Below are 26,679 nucleotides of genomic sequence, written 5' to 3'. Positions count from 1 at the left end.
TATTCTATAAGCTGCAGTGAAACATATGAATTGGTGGTGTTATCAATCAATGGCTACAAAGCTTTTTTACGCATGCTCATGTTCGTGCTCAAGAAGATAGATGGAATTTTTCTGTGAGCAGTGATACCAGACCCGCTACATTTGAGTGGCCGAAAATTGAAACGATCAGCTCGGTTCGGTGAGTTCCCAAAGCAAGATGAGTGGGTAAATAATCTGAGAGGAGAGCTACCGTATAGTCACTTTATTTACTATAGTCTGGCGCAAGTCTTGTATCCGTCTTACGTATTTTTGAAGAAAAATTTTATGCGTGATCAAATCGATTTTGTTTTATTAATAGAGGTAATATAGGGTAACTAACTTGATTTGGACTACTACAGATTTAGGACCCTCCTGGTGACATTTTTTTGATTTCTGACCCAAAATCAATGCCGCTGTTTTCGGAGACGAGCCAGCCTCGATCTGAAAGTCTCCTAAATAAAGACAAAAAAAAATGCTGCTGCTAATTATATCACTGCTTTCTAGAGAATAACGTTGTTCTGAATTTATTATTTATTAAATGAATGTTTAATTAAATCAGTATGGGCAAGACGAAAAGCGTTACAATGCGTTACGCTTCGAAGCATACCTCGCTGAAAATCGCACAAATTTAGAATTTAGAATGCAGAATCATCTTATTTATGTATGCCAGTCGAAAGATAAGGCTTTGCTTGGGCTCAATTGATCAGAGCAAATTGATAAGAGACTTAATTGAGGGTTTCCAAAATGTGTACATTTGAGGGTCCAAAATATGTTGCACTGTCCAAAACAAAAAATATTTTCATTTAAGAAAATTGCTACTTGCCGGTTTATCAATAACTGAAGCCCATTTTGAATTTCTATTTCAAAATTAAGACTTTCATTTTTGAAATGGTGTGATTTCCGCCCGTATCAAACCTGTATTTCAATAGATATAACCATAGATTGGAAGGCATTTCCTCTAGGGGGTCAAAATGTGACTTTTTACCCTACCATATCACACAACGCAAAGTTGTCTACCCATCGTTACGAGGGTTTAAATCTGATTAAAGTACGATACGAAAAAGTTTTAAAACTATATGATACAAACATTTTTTGAAAAAATATAAAAAACCTGATTAATCCACCTAGCGGTGTTGGTGCCTTTCTCGTGCAAAAAGAACATTAAAAATATGAATGAGGGTTTTTATCGTGTTCAGCAAAAGATATTTGAGTTACCAGATAAAGATTGTCGCTGTCCGGAACATTTTTTGCTGGCGAGGATAGGGGATCTAAATGTCAATGAAGGAAAAATACATACGATTTGACAGTTAGGTACCACACATGTTTCGGACAGCAGAACAAAGCGAACCGAAGCGACAATCTTTGTCTGGAGACTAAAATATCTTTTTGTTTAGCGCATAGTTTTTTAGTAGTGTTTTGGTCATATCTTCTGATCCCATAGTCCGATCTAGCAATAGCAATCAACGGGATAGGATTCCCCGTCGAATGGAACTTGTTGCGAGTAATTCGATGGAATTATCATTTTAAAGTCTTATTGATTTGCCCTATAGTAGACCCCCTGATGTCTTCCCTATAATCGATGCTTAATTTGATTTTCATATTCCTTTTCGGGATGTTCTTCTTTGCTATTATGGACCCCCTAAAGTATTCCTGCAATAGACACTCTCGTGTTTATTTTTTTACAAAATTGAAAAAATCATCTATATTTACTTTCCATTGCATGTTCTCAAATCATTAGTCTAATGTGATACAGTGATCGTTCGCTAATTGGGGCACGACCTCACCCCAACTAGCGAATAGCGTTCGATAATTGGGGCGTTTTGACAAGTGTCAATGTTGTTTACTTTATGCATTGTACAAAGAAAAAATTTACGCGCCAGAAAATATCGATCCCGCTAAATACGAAAACAAAACGTCAACGCGTTTTTGACATCATATTCTGACGTTTAGCTGCTTTTTAATTGTGTTTCGCCTCAATTAACGAACTCCCAACTAAAAAGCGCCCCAACTAGAAAAAAAAAACAATTAGCGAACGTTCACAGTAGCCTATTTAGATTGCTGCTTTTCATGTGAAACTGATCAAAGAATTTACGATACTTTCATTTGGTCACCTGAGATAGAAAAGCAAGATAGAAGCAAGGTTTTCTAATTAATACAATATAAAGTGAACGGCCACGATGGGAAAATAACCATCGAACTGTCAAATTTTAACTAAAAGTTAAACGAATCGATGGATTGGTTCACAGCCTTAGATTTATATGTTAACGTATTGTATCCACAGCTAGGATAGGATGTGACAATTCAATTGAGACTGCCTTGTTGTTTTTTAGTCGGTTGCTCTGACGAGGTGGTCGCCAGTGCAGCCAAATTAATTTGGTACAAAATCTTTCAAATACCATGTATCAAAAGTCGATGTTTTTCTCTTCGTTTCATCCATTATTTATGTAAGAGAAGCGGAAGACTAACAGAGAGAAGTTTTCGTCAATGAAAATATGACTTTGATATCGAAAATGACAGAAAAGTGAATGATAATGCTTAAAATCGACAGTTTTAAACCTTTACAACCCTTGAGCATAATTTATATGGCGTTTGCAGTTCAATACGCATTCATTTTGGGTCAAAAAACTCGAACTCAAACATTCACGTATATTGCTTAATATCAACTTCACAAACCAGCAACACGGACAAACTAACAACATGCTGCCCTACGAAAAACGCGCCGCCGCCAATCGAAGTAATCGATTGTCATTTTCAACCAATCAGCAACCGGTACGATTGTGACAGAAAATCGGTACGATTTTTAATGACTACTTGACACATCCTATGCTCGATCCACAGTATGCATATGATATGTGCAACCATCAAAAAACAATATCTAGAGTGCTTTGAAAATAGGTCGTATGTGCAAAAGAGAGTCTCTCTTTGGATCTATTCTCTTTCGATTATTACAAAACTATACAAAAGTTTACTTCGATTTTTTTGGCAGATAACCAAAGATAATAGCTTTGTCTATCATGCTGAAGTGGAAATGTAGCAAAACATGCAAAACTAGCCGATCTATTAGCGAAAGAGAGCGTGTTCAAAGAGAATCTCTCTTTTGCACATACGACCTATTCTCAAAGCAATCTAGATATATTCTGTTGGGTACTGTACATTATATGGTAAATCAATTGTTTATACTATTGATCCGTTGGTACATTTTTATCCGGGTTCGTATTTAGGCGCATCAAGCTTTTATTTACATTTTTCAGCGCATTGGCTATTTTATGCATTTTTCAATGCATTAGATTATATATCACATTTTGGCACAATTTTTTAAAAGTCCTATTTTAGACTTCTTAGGGGTCATCCACAAAGTACGTCACGCTCCTAGGGGGGAGGGGGGTTCCGAGCAGCGTGACGACTCATACAAAAATTTTAGAATGTTAATACAAATAGTGTGACGAAGGGGGCAGGGGGGGTTGAAAATCGCCAATTTTTGCGTGACGTACTTTATGGATCTTCCCTTATGCGTAATTGTCTTTAATATCGCACGAGAAAGGCGCTAACATAGATAAGGTTGAATAATCAGGATTTTTAACGATATGTACTCGAGAAAACAAAAAAACATGTGTGCCAAATCGATCGATTTTATTTTCTCCAGGGCGCCAGACTACAGTAAATTATCAAGTTTCTCTCGTACTGCACTCGCTCTCTTGCATAATATTGTCTATCCGGAACAAAGTAAGAATGCTTTTTATACCGAAGATGGATTGAATCTCCAGATACAGGCAACTTTCCCAACTTCGGAAGTAGTGTGCTGGATTCGCCTAAAGATGCGCTAAACAACGCATCAATTAGTTTGACAGATAAAACTTCGGAAGAAAGTTCGGTTCGGAAGTCCCGACTTCCGAATTCTAAGTTGGTGCTACGCCGACAATAACAATATTTATCCATCAGTTTTCCTTGCTCGTTAACAGTCGAGTGCAAGAGTCGTGAAATTTATAACTTTTTTTTGTATCAACGTATTGTAAACATTGCCCTCATAAGAATTTACTCGTATTTCAAAACGAGTAAAAAAGTGTAAACATTGCCTTCATATCATGTCACAATGCATACTTTCTGACGCTAGTCTACTCACTGACAAAGGGCATTGTTTCATAAGGACGACAGTCGTAAACGGGAACATTGACTTTTTTGCTGACTTCAGGAAGATTTGGGCTTGCTCGCGTTTCTTTCTACTTTCATTCTGTAGAAGATGTGGATCTTTACGAATTCCCGGTGGTAGTTAACTGAGAGCAGTCTTGATTAATGAGAATTTTACAAAGAAGTCAATTTTTTCGTTTGCGACGATCGCCCTTATAAAACAACAATATCAATTTCTTCCCTTCCAATAATTGGAATTATTGACCTTTCCCGTCAACATTTTTTTGTTTTGGGTTTTTGTTTTTGATTTTAAAAATAGTTAGGGGCCTCCAAAAATATGGGTTCTTTGGAAAAGTTGACCTTAAATAAGCCAAAGAATCGACTGAGACCAAGACTGAGACAATAAAACGAGATACTATTTTTGACGGGAAAGGTCAATAATTCTCCATGAACGGTATTTTGTCAACCGCCAGAATTCTTTAAAAGTACGGCGAATGACTGATCTAAACCACATTTGCAAGTCGCCATTGCCGAACTTGGGAAGCTTGATGTAGAAATTGTTCGTAAAATTTTATTTATCTCCGTTTGAAAACAAAAATAATTAATAAAAAAATAATTATAATAAAAATAATTATTTACGTTTTAGGGTGACACACGCTTATTTTATTTTACTCACCAGTGAGTAAAAAGAAATGAGCGTGTAAAAGAGAGGAAAATCGACGAAGAGCTCATGTGACTTTTGCCCTTATTCGAAGAAAAACTTGAATTGCGTGCTCTCGGTGTTGTATCGTTTTCCCGTCAAAAATGACAGTGTTCTGTATATGTGTTTGTGTGTGTTTGGGAGCAAAAATGTTGAAGTGCTCGTAATTGCGGAGGGAATCGTCATCGAATCGAGCGAGTGAGTGTAGCAAAAATCAACCAAGGGAAGGAAGAGGAAAAACCGTAGCCATCTTGTAATACGTTCTCGTCGGCCTGGTTAGCACCGATTTCGGAAGGGTACCTTTTCGATCTAAATGCGAAAAAGTGTTTGCGTTCGCGGAACTGTTATCCGTCAGTTCGACTTTTCGAGGCTCGTAGCTTAAAGTGCTTATCGAAAGGAACGCGGAATCAAGCGGAAGTTGTCTTTTTTTAGAAGAAAATAGGGAAGCAGGAGAACCGAATCCGCATACACGGACAAATTCGTTTTCTCGTTTCAGTTTTCTTCAGTTTCGGTTCTTTTTCACTGCTCTCCCCCTTTGTGTGAAATTCGCGCGCGTGTGTATGCGTGAGTATCGCAACAAGAGCCAATAGGGGAAGAAGAAGCCATAGCGTAAAGAAGAGTTGAAGCAGACGGACTTTTTTTTCCTATTGACGAACGAGTGAGAAATATATCAAGTAGCTGCAAGTAAGCAGGCCCAGAGAATTCCAAATTTGCTGCAAGGAGGCAGGAATTGCCCGTTAATATCCTAGAAAAGCACTCCCCAACAGCGCGGAGGCTACTCCACACAACCCGTTCGCAGCAGTACAGATGGCGTTGAAGAGAATTAACAAGGTAAGTAGTTTTTCGCAACACCATTCTTCGTCATCGACCATCGTGCGAATGGGGTTAAGGTTGGGTTTCTCGTTTCGTTGCTCTGCACCACGGGTTCCGGCTCCGAACGAGGCAGAGCTAAATCCTTCAAACACGCCTGACATGTCGATTTGGTTAGATGGGTGTAAAATCTATTCGTGTTTTCGCAAAAAAAGATTATTCTGGATAAAAATTTCAGCTTGATTGTCTACAAATTTGAAGATTGTGCAATATTTGACTCTTTTCTGGTGTGTCGGTGGTGAGGCCGTGGAGCAGTGGTTAGCAAGTTTTTCTATAAGACGGAGCATATTATCGTCAGCTTTTTTTAATTTGGGAGTGTCAGTATTCGTTGGGTGATAAATTGTGGTCTCTGCAATAGCAGAATTGTTCTGAAGCCTGCGTGGAATGCGTGATTCATAAAATGTAATGAAATGTCATTAAACATACAATACCCTTTCCACGAGCCCCAGCAATGTATTCACGCTTCCATTGAAACTTTCGATTGAGCCACATCACATTACATTGATGCATTGCTTCATTTTATTCTTCTAAAATATTGTTACCGTAAAAATCGCATTCAAGATTGTTCAGTTACTATCGTTCAGTCATGATATTATATTGGTCACTTTTGGCATCGCTTCCGCTGGAGAAATTATTATAAGCAGAGTAGGAGGGCAGGCCAAGCTTCGAAAGAAAAATATGTGTGATGAACATATGCCATAGTTTCTCATATTCTTGATTAATATTGTATAACGAAGAAAAAGAACATAATTACGTGGACTTTTTACATTTAATGCTTAAGTGAGGTCAAGGAAGCGACCATGTTGAACTGTGACAATCTTGAACTAAAGTATTACAGAATATACAGATACAGAAATACATTCTAATTGTAAAGATTTTTAAATCGTATTTAAGGTTGGTTTAGCTGCGTTTCAACAGGCAGATGCCATGTATCAATACACTTTGTTTCATTTCAGGGGGGCGGGGTTCGTTGAAGGCGCCTGCATTGCATTTGGCCTTGTTGCAAATGTTTCATGATGTAAACTGCCAAAGGTTTTGGTAGTACCATTTGTAAATAAAGCAGCAAATTCGGTGATGGTAGTTTTCTAGTAGATCTCAATTGAAAACACCATTTCTTACGGCTTCAGTAATATTTCTGGATCGCAACTGGTGCACGAAACGGATTACTGATTTGAAGCATCGGTTAAGTCGAGTTTTCAATGCTGCGCTCAATCTAGAGACATATTTTACATCGCCGTATGTGAAGAACGGGGCCACCACGGCTTGCATTCTGGCGAGTCGCAAGTGAAGGAATTGAGGAAAATCTCCGGGGCGTTCGCGGTTTCCCTTAAACTCTAGCGATCACATCGTTCACCTGGTAACTACATGTCATATATTTATAAGGCCAAGCTTGTTAAAGCTTTCTGCTGGTACGGTTACTTCATTACAGCAAATGATATTGGACTGAGTGTTGCCTAAGCCTCTACGAGTGAAGATGATCGCTTGTGTCTACTTGGGATTTGGAGTTAGATTGTTAATAGTTTCGCAGCCAGTTCGATTACTATACTGGTGTGAATCGCAAGTCAGTCCCATCTGTATATGAAATCCATATACAGATGGGACTGATTTGCGATTCACGGCAGTATAGATCGGTGTTGATTTTAGCAATCAGATTCGAAAGGACCTATGACATAGATCTGTAGATCATTGACATATAGGCAGGGAATCAATATTCGAACAACGCCTAACAATACATATACCCTTTGTCATCAACAGAGTTTGTTAGTGACAAACGCACCTTGCAACAAGCCTTTGACAGAACCTAAACACAATATGACAAGAATCATTTGCCTTGCATGCTCTGATATTTCCGAGAATACGAGGCTATTTTTGTAATCAGTGTTAGATTCTCGAATATTTCCTCGAAAGTAGAAACTACGATAGCATAAAAACCGAAATTTGCTCTTGAGAGAATGCAAAATAACGGAATGGAAAGTAAGCAACAAAATTGTGTTCTTTTTTGCCGTGGACAACATTTTTCGGATCTTTGTCATTATTATCTCCGACAAAAACAAAGCTTTGTCGTTGGTTCTCTTTTGTCGTTTGTTTCGTATGCGCATCGACGAAAAATTGATTCTCTGCATATAGGTGATACAGTGTTGACCCCATTTTATCATTCCCCGATTTTGTGTACCCTCGATTTTATTACGTTTCCTACCCGGTTTTATTACGCTTTCTAAAAACTAAAGAAAAAATGAAAATTTCAATTTTTTTTCTTAAATAATACAGCAATTAATAACAATTTTCATAAAATATATTTCACCGCCAGTGGTTTATTATGAATCATTTCTGAGTACCTGTCAGTACCATTAGTACCATTTTGTAAGCTTTTCTGACAAGAAATAACGGAAGCTATTCACGCATTTTGTCTTTCCAATCCAAGTAATAAACTAATTCAAGACAAAATTTTCAAAACGACTTATCTGCTTTTGTAAACAAAGATTCAAACGACGATTTCAAGACAAAATTTTCAAAACGACTTATCTGCTTTTGTAAACAAAGATTCAAACGACGATTTGACGAATATGATAGCTCTCCCACGCAAACCAACACCATCAACGGGTAGCGGAAACCTTCATCTACCTATTAGTGGTGTTGGTTTTCGTGGGAATGCAATCAGATTCGTCAAATCGTCGTTTGAATCTTTGTTTACAAAAGCAGATAAGTCGTTTTGAAAATTTTGTCTTGATTTGACGAATCTGATAGCTCTCCCACGCAAACCAACACCATCAACAGGTAATGGAATCCTTCACCTACCGATTGATGGTGTTGGTTTGCGTGGGAGAGCTATCAGATTCGTCAATTCGTCGTTTGAATCTTTGTTTACAAAAGCAGATAAGTCGTTTTGAAAATTTTGTCTTGAATTCATAATTTTTCATAAGGACGTAGGGTTACTGCTCCTGGACTTCATCTCATAGCTCCGATATTGGTCTCACGAAAAACAAAGCAATGGAAAGGTATTTTGTTTGTTTATTATTTTTGTGATTTTTTTCAGCAGTGAGCATGCATGTTAGCAAAAAGAAGCGACGAAATTGGTGCGAAATTTCTTTGTTTCGCGATGAGATGAATATATGTACAGTGAGATGGAAAAAGGAACAGTTCCCCTATGTAACAAAAGTAAACAAAACGAGATTTTTAATACAACATAACAATCACACGCGACTTTATATAATACGCATCGATTTTACTGATTTTAGATTTTAAAATTCTTTAATACAATCTTTTTACAAATCGACGTATGTAGAATTTTCTATTTTTGAAGTCTCACTGTTACATACGTCACTTTAATATATGGGAACCAGTGGCGTAGCCAGAAAATTGGTCTGGGGGGGGGGGGTTTTCCGAACATTTTTTTTCGAAAAAAAAATTCCTCTGAAAATTTTGTCTCTGGGGGGGTTTTATGTCCAAAACCACCCCCGTGGCTACGCCACTGATGGGAACTAAGAGCGACATATGTACCAAAAAAGCAAAACAAAACTGCAGTTGCGTCAAACGTGCACTATGGAAAACCGACCCATGTACAGCACACCGGTGTATGTATAATTTTATCGTTTTTCACAGGGAGTTTGAATTAACTGAGCATAAGTCATAAGCACGCTTATTACGTGCCATGTATTGATGCATGCCAGAAGGAAAAATAATGAAAAAAGATTTAGTTTTTAAACAGTTTCAGAAAAAGTTTTGCCAACTTTCTGCAAAGGATTTCTCGAATCCTTATAATTGTTACATATGTCGTTATGAAAAATTATGCTTGAATTCAGATTTATGAAATGAATTAAAAAATCGAACATAAATTTATTTCCAATTTTGTCATATTAGGGGTCGTTCAAAAATGACGTTCGCAGTTTGAGGGGGAATGGGGTCAAGATTTTGTGACAGTGCGTACACTCGGTATACAAAAAAGCGTGACAACGGGGGGAGGGATGTCTAAAAATCTCAAAAAGTAGTGGACGTCATACTTGAATCACCTTATGAGAAATAGTAGTTGCTCGTTTTGGGAAGTTTTCTAAGAATTAGAAAACATCGTTTTCAAAAAAAATTGTATGAATTCTATTAATTATACTGGACGACAAAATTAAGAAAAAGTTTGTGCTCATGTGTTCCATTTGTAGTTCCCGACCTATAAAACTGACTCGTTACTGGTGTTTGTTGTTTGATTGGGAAAATTTTGAGATTATTTGGTCACAAAGTAGTAAAGAGATCATCGCTTTAACGGCGTTCAAGTCACTTGCATGTCACATGATTGCATGTTCAGATAAGTTAAAATACTAATTCATTACGTATCTGAATTTCCCCATTCAGGCAAAAATAGGCCTCCCCGGGTAAACGATAGGTAGGAAATTTAAAAACTTCAGGAGTATATAAGCATCAGAGAATCATTTTTTTTATGAATGCGCATGCAAAACAAGCGACAAAAGAGAACCAACGACAAACAACGAGCTTTGTTTTTGTCGGAGATAATAATGACAAAGATCCGAAAATTCAAGACAACTTTTTATCCCGTTATTTTGCATTATCTCTACAGCAAATTTCGGTTCTATTCTATCATATGTCGAATTCGTTTTTAAAAAGTTCCAACCTAAGTGCAGTCAAAGTGTTTTTTTATTCGCTCGGGTTGGAACAAGGTTCGCACTAGTTCCAACCCCACAGCTGTCGGGTTCGCACTGTGTTGTTTCACGGTTTCGCACCGGGTTCACCAATACAACTGTACTTTAACTGTCAAAACCATGTGAGTGGGTGGGACTGGGCGGAATAAACGAGCAGAAGGGAAAAACGAAACTGTCTGTTATTCAAATAAAATGCGCGTTGAAATTTTTTTCCGGTAATTTTGTTATATTTGTTATTGTAGTTTTAAATGAAATCAATCCGGTACTGTTGTCTAGCTCAGTTTTAAAAATAATTGTTAGGGAAATTATTCATATGTTCATTCAGGGTTTGTCTCACAGATTGTGTCCTAAATTAGGTCGGTGGATGAAATTAATTTGGGAATTCCCCTTGAAACTTGTTCACAAAATCCGCTAAGAATTGTCAGAAAAATATATTTGAGGAATACCGAATAGAATTCTTGAGGAATACCGGAATAAATTCCTTAAATAATATGCAGAATTTCTTTTGAAATTCTTCCAAAAACTCTTTCGCGCGTTTCAGAATTCAATTCCAATAATTCTTTCTTGAATTCTTGTATGCATTCATTTGCGATATCTTTCAGGTATTCCTCCATATTTTTTCCCAATAGATCCCTTCGAGATGAATTCCTTTGGAAATCTTCTAGGAATATCTTTGAATACTGTTCCAGGATTTCCTCTGAAAGTTGCTCCAGGAATTAATTTGGAGGAATTTCTCAGAAAGTTCTTTGAGGAATTCCTCCGGAAGTTCCTTGAAGAATTCCTCCGGAAGTTCCTTGAGGAATTCCTGCGGAAGATTCTTTAGGAACTCCTCTGGGAGTTTATTGAGAAATTCCTCCAGAAGGTCTTTAAGAAATTGCTCCGGAATCTTTCTTGAGGAAATCCTCCGGAAGTTCCTTGAGAAATCCCTCCGGAAGATCATTTAGGAACTCCTCTGGAAGATTATTGAGGAATTCCTTCGGAAGGTCATTAAGGAATTCCTCCGGAAATTCCTTGAAGAATTCCTCCGGAAGTTCCTTGAGGAATTCCTCTGGAAGTTCCTTGAAGAATTATTCCGTAAGTTCGTTGAGGAATTCCTCAGGAAATGGAGGAGCTCTTCCGGAAGTTCTTGGAGGAGTTCTACCGGAAGTTCTTCCAAGAAATCCTCCAGGAATTCCCCCGGAAGTCCTTCACTAGTTTCACCGGATTCTAAAATATAAATTATTACGGAAGCTCCTCCAGGAAGCAGGAAGTTTTTCGAAGAAATTCCTGGATGAATTAATGGAGGAATTCCTTAATGAACTATCGGAGGAATTCCTGAAGGAACTTCCAGAGGAGTTCCTGGTGGAGCTTCCGGAGGAAGTTAATGAGGAATTCCTGAAGGAACTTCCGGAAGAAATCCCGAAGGAACTTCCGGAGGAAATCCTGCAGGAACTTTCGGATGAATCCTTCAAGGAACTTTCTGAGGAATGCTTCATGGAAAAAATCCTCAAGGAACATGTAGAGATGAAACCTGCGGGGGAATTCCTGATGGAACTTCCGGAGCAAAACGTTGTTATGTTTTCCATGTTGGACTATTGAAAAATAAGGAATTTCAGAAGAGGAATTTCAGAACTCCTAGCATTAAGCTGGCTTCACACCTCGGGAATTTGGTTCGCGGATTTTCCCTCTGTATTTTTACATATGTTTTCAGGATTTCGGAAAATCAAAATCCCATTGAAAATGCACGGGGCCCAAAATCCGGCGAAAAATATTCCCGAGGTGTGAGGCTGCCTTTAACAGGAGGGGTGGCGAGGAAAAAAAATAGTGTATCCTGGAGAATTTTTATTACATGCTTCTGAGTGTTTAAAAAAAAAAGCTTGCAGAAATAGTGATTGGAATTTCAATATGATTTATTAGATGAATTCTTGTAGAATAGAAAATCTGCCTTTACATGAATTCTATACCGAATTCTTGGTATAAAAATGTGCACAGGATTATAGAATATAATTAAATACAAATTCCATTATCCGCAAAAGTCTGTTCACGTATTAAAACATTTTTAATAGAGATGAGTGACGTTTGGCGCACGCACACTGATGTGTTATTCGGCATGTGTAAATACATGTTTGTTTTCCTTCTGCTCATAACCTAAAAATTGATCGAGTCATCACAATGATTACAAAAGAGTAAAAAAATATATGGAAATATACTCATTTTAACTATAGATAGTAGAATCTATAGATGAGCGAAAGCATGGCTGAGTCGATTTTTTTGCCCGTGCACACGCGCATATGACGTCACAGCCCTTAGCGTTTCCATTGAAATCGTGACGTCATGCTCGTTTGGAGACACGTTTGACAGTTCGTTTGGAGATAGAGTATTTCAAGAATAATTTTTCATAACGACGTATGTAACAAAAGTGAACAAAACGGGGTTTTTAATTCAACGTGACAATCACATGTGGCTTTATATAATACGCATCGATTTTACTGATCTCAGATCTTAAAATTCTTTAATTCAATCTTTTTGCGAATCGATGTATGTAAAAATTTCTATTTTTGAAGTCTCACTGTTACATACGTCGCTTTAACATATGGGAACTAAGAGCGACCTATGTAACAAAAATCAAAACAAAACAAAACTGCAGTTGCGTCAATCGTGCACTATGGAAAACCGACCAATGTACACCGACGTACGTGTAGCATACCGGTGTATGTATAATTTTATCGTTTTTCACAATGAATTTGAATGAACTGAGCTTTACTGTGAAGCACGCTTATTACGTGTCTTGTAATGATGCATGCCAGCGGAAAAAAGTATTGAAAAGATTTAGTTTTAAAACAGTTTTAGAAAAAGTTTTGCCAACTTTCAGCAAAGGATTTCTCGAATCCTCATATTTGTTACATACGTCGTTATGAAAAATTATGCTTGATTTATCTTCGCTCATCTATATATTCCACTATCTATAATTTTAACCCAAGCTTCGCTGAGTAGCACCATTTAGGAGTGTTTGTTTTCCTTTTATTGCCACTCACACATTCGGACGTGAGAATCTCAATTCAAGCATAATTTTTCATAACGACGTATGTAACAAAAGTAAACAAAACGGGGTTTTTAATACAACGTGACAATCACACGCGGCTTTATATAATACGCATCGATTTTACTGATTTCAGATCTTAAAATTATTTAATTCGATCTTTTTGCGAATCGACGTATGTAAAAATTTCTATTTTTGAAGTCTCACTGTTACATACGTCGCTTTAACATATGGGAACTGAGAGCGACTTATGTAACAAAAAAAGCAAAACAAAACAAAACTGCAGTTGCGTCAATCGTGCACTATGGAAAACCGACCAATGTACACCGATGTATTGTGCATCCAGTTGAAAACCGAAGTGAGCTCTCGCGACGATTGAGTTTTTCCTTATTTCCTGATGTCGCAACTGCATTGCGACTAGTGCGCATCTATGCCACCGCCGTGCGCCATGATGCGCACTAGTCGCGACGTAGTTGCGACAAAAGGAAACGGGAGAAAAATCGATTGTCGCGAGAGCTCACTTCGGTTTTCAACTGGAAGTACAATACGTGTAGCATACCGGTGTATGTATAATTTTATAGTTTTTCACAGTGAATTTGAATGAACTGAGCTTTGCTGTGAAGCACGCTTATTACGTGTCATGTAATGATGCATGCCAGCGGAAAAAAGTATTGAAAAAATATTTAGTTTTAAAACAGTTTTAGAAAAAGTTTTGCCAACTTTCTGCAAAGGATTTCTCGAATCCTCATATTTGTTACATACATTCATTTCATTCATTTCATTTATTTAGTCTACATCTATACAGATAACACTGAATCAACAATTTGACGCCACAATACACGGTTCGAGGCCGCATCTCTCCATCCTCGAATACGCCCCACGCTCGCCAAGTCGTTCTGCACCTGGTCTGCCCATCTCGCTCGCTGCGCTCCACGTCGTCTCGTACCTGCCGGATCGGAAGCGAACACCATCTTTGCAGGGTTGCTGTCCGGCATTCTTGCAACATGCCCTGCCCATCGTACCCTTCCGGCTTTAGCTACCTTCTGGATACTGGGTTCGCCGTAGAGCTGGGCGAGCTCATGGTTCATTCTTCGCCGCCACACACCGTCTTCTTGTACACCGCCAAAGATGGTCCTAAGCACCCGTCTCTCGAATACTCCGAGTGCTTGCAAGTCCTCCTCGAGCATTGTCCATGTTTCATGTCCGTAGAGGACTACCGGTCTTATTAACGTCTTGTACATGACACATTTGGTGCGGTGGCGAATCTTTTCGACCGCAGTTTCTTCTGGAGCCCGTAGTAGGCCCGACTTCCACAGATGATGCGCCTTCGTATTTCACGACTAACGTTGTTGTCAGCCGTTAGCAAGGATCCGAGGTAGACGAATTCCTCGACCACTTCGAAGGTATCCCCGTCTATCGTAACACTGCTTCCCAGGCGGGCCCTGTCGCGCTCGGTTCCGCCCACAAGCATGTACTTTGTCTTTGACGCATTCACCACCAGTCCAACTTTTGTTGCTTCACGTTTCAGGCGGGTGTACAGTTCTGCCACCTTTGCAAATGTTCGGCCGACAATGTCCATGTCATCCGCGAAGCAAATAAATTGGCTGGATCTGTTGAAAATCGTACCCCGGCTGTTACACCCGGCTCTCCGCATGACACCTTCAAGCGCAATGTTGAACAACAGGCACGAAAGTCCGTCACCTTGTCTTAGTCCCCGGCGCGATTCGAACGAACTGGAGTGTTCGCCCGAAATCTTCACACAGTTTTGCACACCATCCACCGTTGCTTTGATCAGTCTGGTAAGCTTCCCAGGAAGCTGTTCTCGTCCATAATTTTCCATAGCTCTACGCGGTCTATACTGTCGTATGCCGCCTTGAAATCAACGAACAGATGGTGCGTTGGGACCTGGTATTCACGGCATTTTTGAAGGATTTGCCGTACAGTAAAGATCTGGTCCGTTGTCGAGCGGCCGTCAACGAAGCCGGCTTGATAACTTCCCACGAACTCGTTCACTAATGGTGACAGACGACGGAAGATGATCTGGGATATCACTTTGTAGGCGGCATTAAGGATGGTGATCGCTCGAAAGTTCTCACACTCCAGTTTGTCGCCTTTCTTGTAGATGGGGCATATAACCCCTTCCTTCCACTCCTCCGGTAGCTGTTCGTTTTCCCAGATTCTGACTATCAGTTTGTGCAGGCAAGTGGCCAGCTTTTCCGGGCCCATCTTGATGAGCTCAGCTCCGATACCATCCTTACCAGCTGCTTTATTGGTCTTTAGCTGTTGAATGGCATCCTTAACTTCCCTCAAGGTGGGGGCTGGTTGGCTTCCATCGTCCGCTGAACTGACGTAGTCATCTCCTCCGCTGCCTTGACTTTCATTGCCTGTACTCTCAGCGCCATTCAGATGTTCCTCGTAGTGCTGCTTCCACCTTTCGATCACCACACGTTCGTCCGTCAAGATGCTCCCATCCTTATCCCGGCACATTTCGGCTCGCGGCACGAAGCCTTTGCGGGATGCGTTGAGCTTCTGATAGAACTTGCGTGTTTCTTGAGAACGGCACAGCTGTTCCATCTCCTCGCACTCCGCTTCTTCCAGGCGGCGTTTCTTCTCCTGAAAAAGGCGGGTCTGCTGTCTCCGCTTCCGTCTATAACGTTCCACGTTCTGCCGGGTACCTTGCTGCAGCGCGACCGCCCGCGCTGCGTCCTTCTCCTCCAGAATCTGTCTACACTCTTCGTCGAACCAATCGTTCCGTCGACTTCGACCCATATACCCGACGTTGTTCTCCGCTGCGTCGTTAATGGCTGCTTTGACTGTATTCCAGCAGTCCTCAAGAGGGGCCCCATCGAGCTCACCCTCTTCCGGTAACGCTGCCTCGAGATGCTGCGCAAGGTATGCAGTGGCGACATCAGGTTGCTTCAGTCGCTCTAGGTCGTACCGCGGCGGTCGTCGGTACCGAACATTGTTGATGACGGATAGTTTTGGGCGCAGTTTAACCATCACCAGATAGTGGTCAGAGTCGATGTTAGCGCCACGATATGTCCTGACGTCGATAATGTCGGAGAAGTGCCGTCCATCAATCAGAACGTGGTCGATTTGTGATTCTGTCTGCAGTGGCGATCTCCAGGTGTACCGATACGGGAGGCTGTGTTGGAAGTAGGTGCTGCGAATGGCCATATTCTTGGAGGCGGCGAAATCAATTAGTCGTAGGCCGTTTTCGTTCGTCAGCCGGTGAGCGCTGAACTTTCCAATAGTCGGTCTAAACTCCTCCTCTTGGCCAACCTGAGCGTTCAAATCTCCTATGATGATTTTGACGTCGTGGCTTGGGCAGCTGTCGTACTCACGTTCCAGCTGCGCGTAGAATGCGTCCTTATCATCATCAGTGCTTCCGGAGTGTGGGCTATGGACGTTGATTATGCTGAAGTTGAAGAACCGGCCTTTGATCCTCAACCTGCACATTCTCTCGTTGATCGGCCACCACCCGATCACGCGCCTTTGCATGTCGCCCATCACTATGAAAGCTGTTCCCAGCTCGTGTGTTGCCGCAGCTCTGGTAGATGGTATGATTACCTCTAAACGTTCGCACCATTGATCCCTTCCAACAAACCTCCTGCAGCGCTACGATGCCGAATCCACGGTCCTTGAGCACATCGGCGAGTATGCGTGTGCTCCCGATGAAGTTGAGAGATTTGCAGTTCCACGAACCGAGTTTCCAATCGCTAGTCCCTTTTCGTCGCAGTGGTCTTCGCCGATGGTTCCGGTCCGTACTCTCTTGTTGATTGTTCGTTGCTTATGATTTTTAAAGGCTGGCTTGCAGGGCCTGACACCAAACCCCTAAATTTCCGGAGGACCATTCCTCCTTATTTCCGGTGGACCATGGTGCACAGTTTCATTTTAGAGTCCCTCGCTGGCACTCGGACGATGATCAGCCGCCCCTAACATGGAGAACAGACGCTGTTGTGAGCCGATCCTGACATGGAGAACAGACGCTCAATAAGATTTGCACCTCCGGAAGGAGCAAACCCCCTTCCCTGTCAGCATACGACCATAGTTCCCACTGGGGTTGGTTACCCGATCTTCCCTAAGGTTGCTCGTATCCCGGCCAGCACCGCGGGGAGGTAGGGATAGGAGTTGCTGGGTAAGAGGCTAAGGACCGCGAGATGGGGTCTATTTTATTCCTTCAGGTACGCGAAGTACCAATGGTACGCTTTACCCAGCATTTGCCGTGCCATTTGTTACATACGTCGTTATGAAAAATTATGCTTGAATTATCATCATCTGATTAGCCAAGGCCAACCCACTGCCAGTGCACTGGATGTCCTGGATCATATGTTTCAAATCAAAACAAACACGATGCTACGCACACCAACATATCCAATGACAGGTGGAACTGAAAATGTTTTTTATTCAGGGTTCGGGTTGGCACTGACCCAGGTTTAAAAACGAATTCGACAATAGTTTCTGTTTTTATGGAAATATTCGAGAACTGTTCGACCGAATGACAAAGACCGAATAACTTTATGCTAGATAGTCTTTTACCAAACCAAACAACTATCAGCTTTGTGGTCTTCGGCCAAATGGCTTTCTGCCGAACGATCTTTTTCCGTACAAAAATTCAACGATAAATTCTTTGGATTTCAACGGGAAATCCTTCACAAATACCGCACGAGTTTTTTCTTAGTTTTTACGGAGAGTTTTTCAAAATTTCAACAAGAAATTGTACGGAATTTTCAAGAAAATCTAGTCCCAACTCAATATCTGTGGTAACGGATGAAAGTGATGTTACTCTCATACAATAGTTTTGGCTTGTACCAGCGGGCTTGGTAGTCATATGGCTACTGCTTCTGCCTCATACGCAGGAGGTTGTGGGTTCAATCCCAGGTCCGTTCCATTCTCCTACTTTGTATCTTTCTCTTTATTTCTCATGTTCTAGCAATCGCTAGAACTGGAAATGGACTTCCATACCGTTTCCATTGCTATTCCTATACCTTCAACTTGAGTATTCTAACAGTAATCTGCTAGAATTGGAAATGAACTATAGAGCTCGTTTCCTACATCCAACTAGAAATTCCATCAGTTACCTTCTCCTATCTATCACATTGGCAGCTCGTTAACCAAGACGGACCTCTGCCTCCCCAACCTAACCCAGAAACTCCAACAAATTCCGCATGAACTCGTGGCAAGTGCAGAGGTATATTCGGCTTGCAGTGGGCGAGTGATTGCATCATCATTTCCTCCCCCTTCCCAACATTGACTTGCATTCTGACGTGGCAGGCGCCAGTATGACCTTACAAATGAGATCACCAGTACTTGTACATTGAAGATGTGTGCTAGTCCCAAGCAAACATCTGTTGGTTCCCTGTGCAAGAACAGCTGATCTGGTCATAATGGAGTAGCAACTACGAGCAGTCAATCAAGCTCAAGCTCAAGCTCTACAATAGTTTTGGCTTGTACCACCTACAAATTTGTGCGAATTGCTCAATGCTAATGCTAATTAGTTATAGAAAACCCCCCTGACAATAATAGAACAAAACCTGCCAAAGCCGTCATTTCCCCTATATGTTATACAAAGAGTTGTCCTTAGTCTTCAAACTTAGACTAATAAATATTAGCATATGGTCCGTGGTTCGCCGTGCGACGCAGCTTAGTCTTGCTGGTATGACATGACCATTGTACGGATCTGCAATATCGATTTTCGGAATGCTTCTTCTGAACCTGCTTATGAGTTGCTTCGTGTCTTTGGCCTTACAATTACCTTCTTATACAATAGAACTCAGTAGACCAAAATATGCTATGTCAGTTTTCGAAACATTTTCACGTTTAAAATGTTCTACCGTGTACTTTTCCCATAACCTTCGTTCGCTTGAAAAATTTACAATGCGCGCCGCAGTACTGGGGTCGTACACTAATTACGTAAGCACTTATGGGGGAAGAGGGGGTCTGCCATTTTCTTACGCTCCATATAAATAAAAAAATATTGACAAAGGAAAAATCTTACATAAGGGCAGAGGGGGATGAAAATCTCACAAAAATTGCTTACGACCTTACGTAATTAGTGTACGGACCACTTCCTGTTTCGACGGCACGTTGTAAGCAATGTTGGGGTGAAAGTTAGAGCATTAGTGATTAATCATAGATTTAATCATGATTAATGAATAATGGGTTATTTAATCATTATTCATTAATCATAATCATACAAAAAATATAATCCAATCATTAATCACTAATCGTTAATCATAGAATTTTACATTTAGTCATAATTCACTAATCATATTCATAATTGTTTTGAGTTTATTCATAATTCATCAATTTTAATCATTGCATACATCGCTTTTATTCGCTAATCTTTAATCATAATCATATATTTTTTATTAAACGGTATAATCCAATTTAGTAAACATGTTACTTGTTTATTGATCAACATGATAATCACTCAATTTAATTATTCATAACCATTAATCATTAATCATATCGATCGTTAATCATTCATCACACCCATATTGGGTCAACATTTAATCACAATCGGCAATCGTTAATCATACTCCAAACGTTTTATTCATGAATCATAATCGTTAATCATTGTCAAAAATTAATTTAATCGTTATTAATAATCATTAACCATTGTCAAAAATGATTAAATCATTAATCATATTCTTTAATCATAGAGTTGAATGATTTAATCATAACAATCTTAATCATTCATTGAAAGCTTTATTCATTAACGCTCTGGGTGAAAGTATGTATGCAACAATACAGAACAATACTAAGGAATCATTCTAAGGATTCATTCACATGATGTTGCCAATTTTTTAGTTGCCAACCGTTATAATAACTTGCAATGCATGATGGTTCTTTAATTTGATCAAAAAAGAAATAATTATAAATAACGGGCTTGGCAGTCATATGACTACTGCTTCTGCCTCATACGCAAGAGGTCATGGGTTCAATCCCTGGTCCGTTCCATTATCCTTTGTATCCTTCATTATATTTCTAATGTTCTTGCAATCGCTAGAACTGGAAATGGACTTCCATACCGTTTCCATTTCTTTCTCTATATCTTCAACTATTGTAGCAGTAACTGCTAGAATTGGAAATGAACTAATCGTTTCTTACATCCAATTAGAAATTCCAACAGTTGCTTTTTCCTATCTATCACATTGGCAGCTCGTTAACCAAGACGAACCTCTGCCTCTCGAACCTAACTCAAAATTCCAATGAATTCCGTATAAACTCGACAAGTGTAGAGGTATATTCGGCTTGCAGTGGGCGAGTGATTGCATCCAAGATTTTTTTTATGTACAGGTTATCCGACTTCGTCAGTAGATGGGAATAACCAGCGCGGGGGGGGGGAAACATACATTTTCAGTGCAAAACGTAAACAAACGAGCATAAATTCCATACAAAAATCCAAGATGGCTGAGTTGGGGATATTGACAAGTCGGACAACCTAGCATAGCATAGCATATGTGATTGTACAAATCGTGGGTGGCTATACAATGCTCAATTGAGCAATCTACTGTATATTGTCGCAAATTGGTACTTGGGATTAGTACCTTTTCCTATACAGTAGCAGTTGTATACCTGGCCACGTCCTTACAATCACGGAAGGAAGGGAAGGAATGTTAGTTCAACATCTACTAGTGAAGATGCAGGGAACCCATACTACCTTCATAGATGTCTCGGGAAGGAAAATTTGTGTTAGTGGGAAAGGTGAATAATAGGGAGCTCTATTCGACAATATAGAGCGTTTGTCAATAACAGTATATGCTGTAAAAATAATAAAATATATTCATCAATTTACTTACGAACCGTCCTAAGGAAAAACAAAACCCTCTGCCGTCAGATATTGACAAGTCGGATAACCTGTACATAAAAAAATCTTGATTGCATCATCATTTCCTCCCCTTTCTTACATTGACTTGCATTATGACGTAGGCGCCAGTATAACCTAATAAATGAGATCACCAGTACTTGTACATTGAACATGAGTGCTAGTCCCAAGTAAACATCTGTTGTTTTCTTGTGCAAGAACAGCTGATATGGTCATAATGCAGTATCAACTACGGGCAGTCAATCAAGCTCAAGTTCAAGCAAAAAAAAATTATAAACCTGTTTTGTTGTACAGATAATTTGCAGAAACCATGTATAGCGAATCAAACAATTATGTATGGTTCGGTACACCATTTTCTTCATAACTTACTTTGTAACGCAACGATCGATCGTGTTTATTTTGAATAGTGTTCAAATAGGGTTTGTTCCCGTCGAATGCAACTCGTTGCCAGAAAATCGATTAAGAATTACTTTAATACGGGCGGTGGACTCAAGACCGGGCCAGATAGTTATATTCATTGGTTGTAGCGTAATTTTTGCGCATTTTTTAAAGAATTGAGACAGACACACAAATAATTTTACCCACATCTTGTGTTTGGGTGACATTGTGTTGTAGCCACATGATAGACGAATGCCAACAAAGAAGTAGAAGACCATTTGCCAAACAGCATTATGCAAAACGTGATACAATATTACAATCTCTGCACTTACAATTGATTATTTTATTTTCTCATTTTATCCGTAGGAACTACAAGACCTGGGGAGAGATCCACCCGCACAATGCAGTGCAGGACCAGTGGGAGATGATCGTAAGTATATCCAATGCAATTTGTATTTTTTGACATGCTGTCTATTAGGTAGTTTATAGTACATATTTTTTTGCTGGAAGCCATGAAATGGCGTTAGGTACAACAGATAGATATAAAATGTACCAAAGAACCGCCTAGCGTTCATTATCGGGAAAAATCGGGCACATACATAGGAAAAAACACTTCCACCACTCTTTCGTTCTAGAAATTGGTTCGGTATGCCCAGTTGAGCCCAGAATGGCAACAATCTAGTTGAGGTAAAGACCAATTTAACAGAACATTATACCTTGGGTTGCATTCCTTGGAATTCATTGATTGCTATGAAAAACATACGCATGCAAAAATCAATTTTCGGAATTAACGCGTTACGTTTCCCCACGTAAAAACCGGCTCTAACAAATTTGATGTTGATATTTTATTTTGGGTTTTTCATGGATAACATTACAATATCAGAAACAGATTTGACCCGATTTTATCACGTATTTATGAAATGAATTAAAAAATTTGAAAATATTATTTTCCGATTTTATCACATTTTCTGTTTTATCACCCGAAAATTCACCAAGAGATGATAAAATCGGGATATTACTATTATGTTTTTGGTTTATTATTCACCTTTACCACCTTTCCTCTTAGCTTAGATAATCGACATCTTGACCTTATGTGGGAAGTCAATAATTGCATTACCTATGCTAAACGTTGCTAACTTCGGAGTCGGCCCACGTATAGTTTAATTCGCTTCCATCAACTGTCTTTTTCATCCACTCAGTGGATATATGGAAACCTGGTTGGCTACAGCGTCGATACACCTATGCTTGGTATATTGTATAGCTACGTATGCGCCATTTTACAACATACATGTTTTCCATTTTTCTGTTAAAGAGTACGATGAATACTACTCGATAACACCATTTTTGGAAAATGGCGTATACGTCACTTTGCCAAATTACGGCAGCATAATCGTCGGTCTTGGGCGATATTCCGCCAGTTTCCCCGATCGTTCAGGGTTCCCAGTGGTCCGATTCCACCCCGTGGCCTTTCCGGTTCTATGCTGTATGTTTTTTTTGCTGTTATTTCTTCCGAGATTTGCACTAAGTGACCAGCCCCACTGAAGTCTGCCGTATTTTATACAGTTTACAATATTTTCTTTGTATATTTTATACAGCTCGAGATTCATGCGTCGGCACCACACCATTTTCTAGTTTTCCTCCGAGTATTGTACACAGCACTTTTCACTCGGATACCCCGAAAGGTCTTCGGTCTACCTCTTTTAACGTCCGTAAAGGGCCACTGGCAGAATCAGAGATTTATACAGAGAAAATTTTGTTTCTGCATGTTGCGGGATCTAAGCGGGTTACGTAATCCGTAGTAGGCCCTATTCGCAGCAGCAATACGTCTTTTCACTACATGTGAAACGTCATTGTCACAGCCGTCCCAAGGTAAAAAAATTCTTCGACAACTTCTTCAACACATCCCCTTCAGCCCCAACACCACTATGGCTATCTGTCTCTGGGTCATTCAAAACGGCTATATTTTGAATGGCCCAACGTTTCGGCAGGATGTATTCTGCCTTTTTCAAGGGATTTTTTTTCTAGAAAAAATAGTGGTGATACCGGTCTTTCTATCTATTTTGTTGAGCCTGCTACTCTATGTTTTGAAATTTTTACCAAGAGCTCATAGAAGATTCTTCTTCTTGTTCTTATTGGAATTACATCCCCCACTGGAACATTGCCGCCTTGCTGCTTAGTGTTCATTAAGTACTTCCACAGTTATTAACCGCGAGGTTTCTAAGCCAAGTTACTATTTTTGCATTCGTATATCATGAGGCTAACACGATGATACTTTTATGCCCAGGGAAGTCGAAACAATTTCCAAACCGAAAATTGTCTAGACAGGCACCGGGAATCGAACCCAGCCCCCCTTTAGCATGGTCTTGCTTTATAGTCGCGCTTCTTGCCGCACGGCTAAGGAGGGCCCCGATAACTTGTATGGGAAAATCAAGAATTTTGCAAATTTATTGAAAATGAGAGTGTTTTAGAAGAAAGTAGTAGTAAGGAATTAACTATGAGGTGAACAGATTACCTCCAGCACTTAGTTTGCACTGATTAGTAGTTTTATAGTGATGCAACTTTGACTTTACTAACACTGAATCAACGCCACCTCTTGCATTGAACGTTTTGACTGGTACCTTATTATCGTATTGTTTTACCTTTATATATTTTTCACGTTTCAAAACTGATAAAAACAATAATTTCTTCTTTTTTCCCTTTCAGTATTTCATTGGCAGGCAACAATTATGGGACCGGTAAGTAAGCTTTGGTTTTGAATACATATTTCACTTAGTTAGGGTATACACTGCTAAAAAAGTTTACACACAAAAGACTTTAAATTATGCTCTCTTGACTATAAAGTAATCAATTATGACTTCAAAGTACGCTCTTTCGTGGGAGAATGGGACTACACATAAAAAGGAATAAATATTATGCACAATTATGACTTTCTTTTATTCACAAATGATTCACTTTTATGCATAAAAACAGGAAAAATGTGTAAAACTTATGCTTTTTATGCATCAAATTTTACTCCTTTTGTGGGTAGTCCCATTCTCCCGCAAAAGAGCATACTTCTCCTGAAAAGAGCATACTTTCAGTTTTGCGTGTATGGCTCAAACTTTAGCCCATTAAGCTGCGGTTGAGCATACTGATTTGATTGTTGTACATTAGCATATATTGGAGCTCTAACCAATATTATTCCATCAGCCGACTTGCCTACTTTAAGTTATTACGCCAAATAGTTATAAACAACGATAATAGCCAACAATTTCTTATCTAAGCCACCAAAATTGTTGAAATTTCTCAATATGAGCTCTATAGCCGGATGCTTTTTTCAGCCCACAGCCCACAAGTGGCTGTTGATTTCAAACATACGAAAGATAAAGATGGATTGCTGTTTGGTTGGTTGCAATTTTACTTACGTTGGACAACGGCAGCATGCAAACAAAAGCAGAAAATCAAAACACCTGCTCTCGTGGGGCGATACTCCCGGGAGATTTTTTTTCTCCAAAATGTAAACAATGCGTTAGGTGGGAATGCCGCAAAAATGCACCAACGGAGAAATTTGATTGTAAACCTTATTCTAGGCAATAACTTACTTATTATTTTGCATAAACAGCTAGAACTCTGCCTATAATATGTTCTTGCTTTTCTCGTGAACTTAAAAAATCTTCACGTTGTCCCTACTTGAACTCTCTGTTATCGCATATCATATTTTATTTTATTTAATTGGTCGTCAATCATTTCATAGACCATTACATAAATATATTGAGCTATACAATAATACAACAGTTTTTATTACATATCGTTAGTTGTCCCGTTGGCAGTCTATTATGAAAAAAAACCCAGATTAATCCATCTAGCAGTGTTGATGCCTTTCTCGTGCATTATAAAATATATTGAAAAAAAAACCCCAGATCAATCCACCTATCGTTGGTGGTGCCTTTCTCGCGCATTAAAAGAATAAGAAAAACACAGGAGGTAGAAATAGAACTTTAGGGGGATAGATTTCATCTTTTCCATCAATTTATATCCATTTGCGGTTATTTAAATGACATTGCTGCAATAGGGGTGATCGGGGCAATATGGGCCACCTAAGGAAAAGCGCTGAAAAGCTCAAAAAAGCATCGTTCAAATGTAGTTGACTTATACTAGAAAATGTTACCTTTCATGTTTCGTCGATGAATGACGAAAAATGCGTTTGGAAATTGTTGGAATGCACTTTTGAAAATGTATTGATTTCAATGTGTGTTCCCGACTATACGGGGCAATATGAGCCACCATTTGGGGCAGTATGGGCCACCCTTCCAAAACCTTTATTTAGGCGAAAAAAGTATCGTAATATAGAAGAATATGATATTCCTACAACAGTTGTGAGTATTCCATATCAAATAAAATGAAAAAAATTGCACAACAGCGGACTGAACTGATTTGCCACTCTTCACCGTTTGAACAGCCACATTTCAATTGGTCAATGGTCATTTTTTCTGTTTCTATCGCAGTAATGCACTGTTGTAATTTTTTCGTAATGACTCTTACATATATGATAATATGTATTCTTGTATTCGAATACTGAAAATTAAACTTATTCGCATTTTAAGGCCAGATATCTTGTTCTATGCAGGTATGCCCATATTGCCCCATAGAGACTGGTTTTGGGAAAAAAAAAGTTTTATGATAAATTCAGATTTGTATCAATATAAACATGTGTGCACAATATTCAATTTTAATATATCTTTTGATTGTGGTGTATTTTTGACCTGTATTTTAATCAGTTTTGTGTCAAAACCTTATTTATAAACTTGAAATCTTATAATAATTTTGCCTATGCAGTGAAAATTTACATTTTCAAGTATATTTTCATGTTTGAATTGAATTTTAATGCGGTTTTCACGTTGATGCATATGTGGAGCATCCTCTTAAAGATCATATAACTTTTACATGATAAAACTTGTCAATAAGCTCAAAATGAGGGTGGCTCATATTGCCCCGTATGTTCATTTGCTGCTACTGCCCCTATTTGAAAAAAAAATTTCGTTTTTCAATTTTTTTTACTATTCGACGGCAATCGACGGCAACTTGTTGCGAACAAATCGGATAATGCTTAGTA

At 39.3% G+C, this 26,679-nt stretch overlaps 1 protein-coding gene across 3 annotated transcripts in view; it reads left to right on the top strand.

Annotated features, from left to right (window-relative positions):
• The window catches only part of LOC134205606 (ubiquitin-conjugating enzyme E2-17 kDa), a 68,713-nt gene that overhangs the window by 143 nt on the left and 41,891 nt on the right, over window positions 1-26,679 (top strand). The window contains exons 1-4 of one of the 3 annotated variants that reach the window (XM_062681003.1): window positions 65-178; window positions 5,340-5,674; window positions 21,954-22,017; window positions 24,291-24,322. In XM_062681003.1, coding sequence (XP_062536987.1) covers window positions 5,651-5,674; window positions 21,954-22,017; window positions 24,291-24,322 — 120 coding nt within the window. In that variant the 5' untranslated portion in view covers window positions 65-178; window positions 5,340-5,650. Of the gene's footprint in view, window positions 1-64; window positions 179-4,996; window positions 5,140-5,339; window positions 5,675-21,953; window positions 22,018-24,290; window positions 24,323-26,679 lie in introns of those variants that run through there. The other 2 variants (XM_062681002.1, XM_062681001.1) reach the window with 2 other exon arrangements.

This window comes from Armigeres subalbatus, chromosome 1 (genome assembly GCF_024139115.2).
Source record: "Armigeres subalbatus isolate Guangzhou_Male chromosome 1, GZ_Asu_2, whole genome shotgun sequence".
Lineage (NCBI taxonomy): Eukaryota > Metazoa > Arthropoda > Insecta > Diptera > Culicidae > Armigeres > Armigeres subalbatus.
This window is presented reverse-complemented; position numbering and strand designations above follow the sequence as displayed.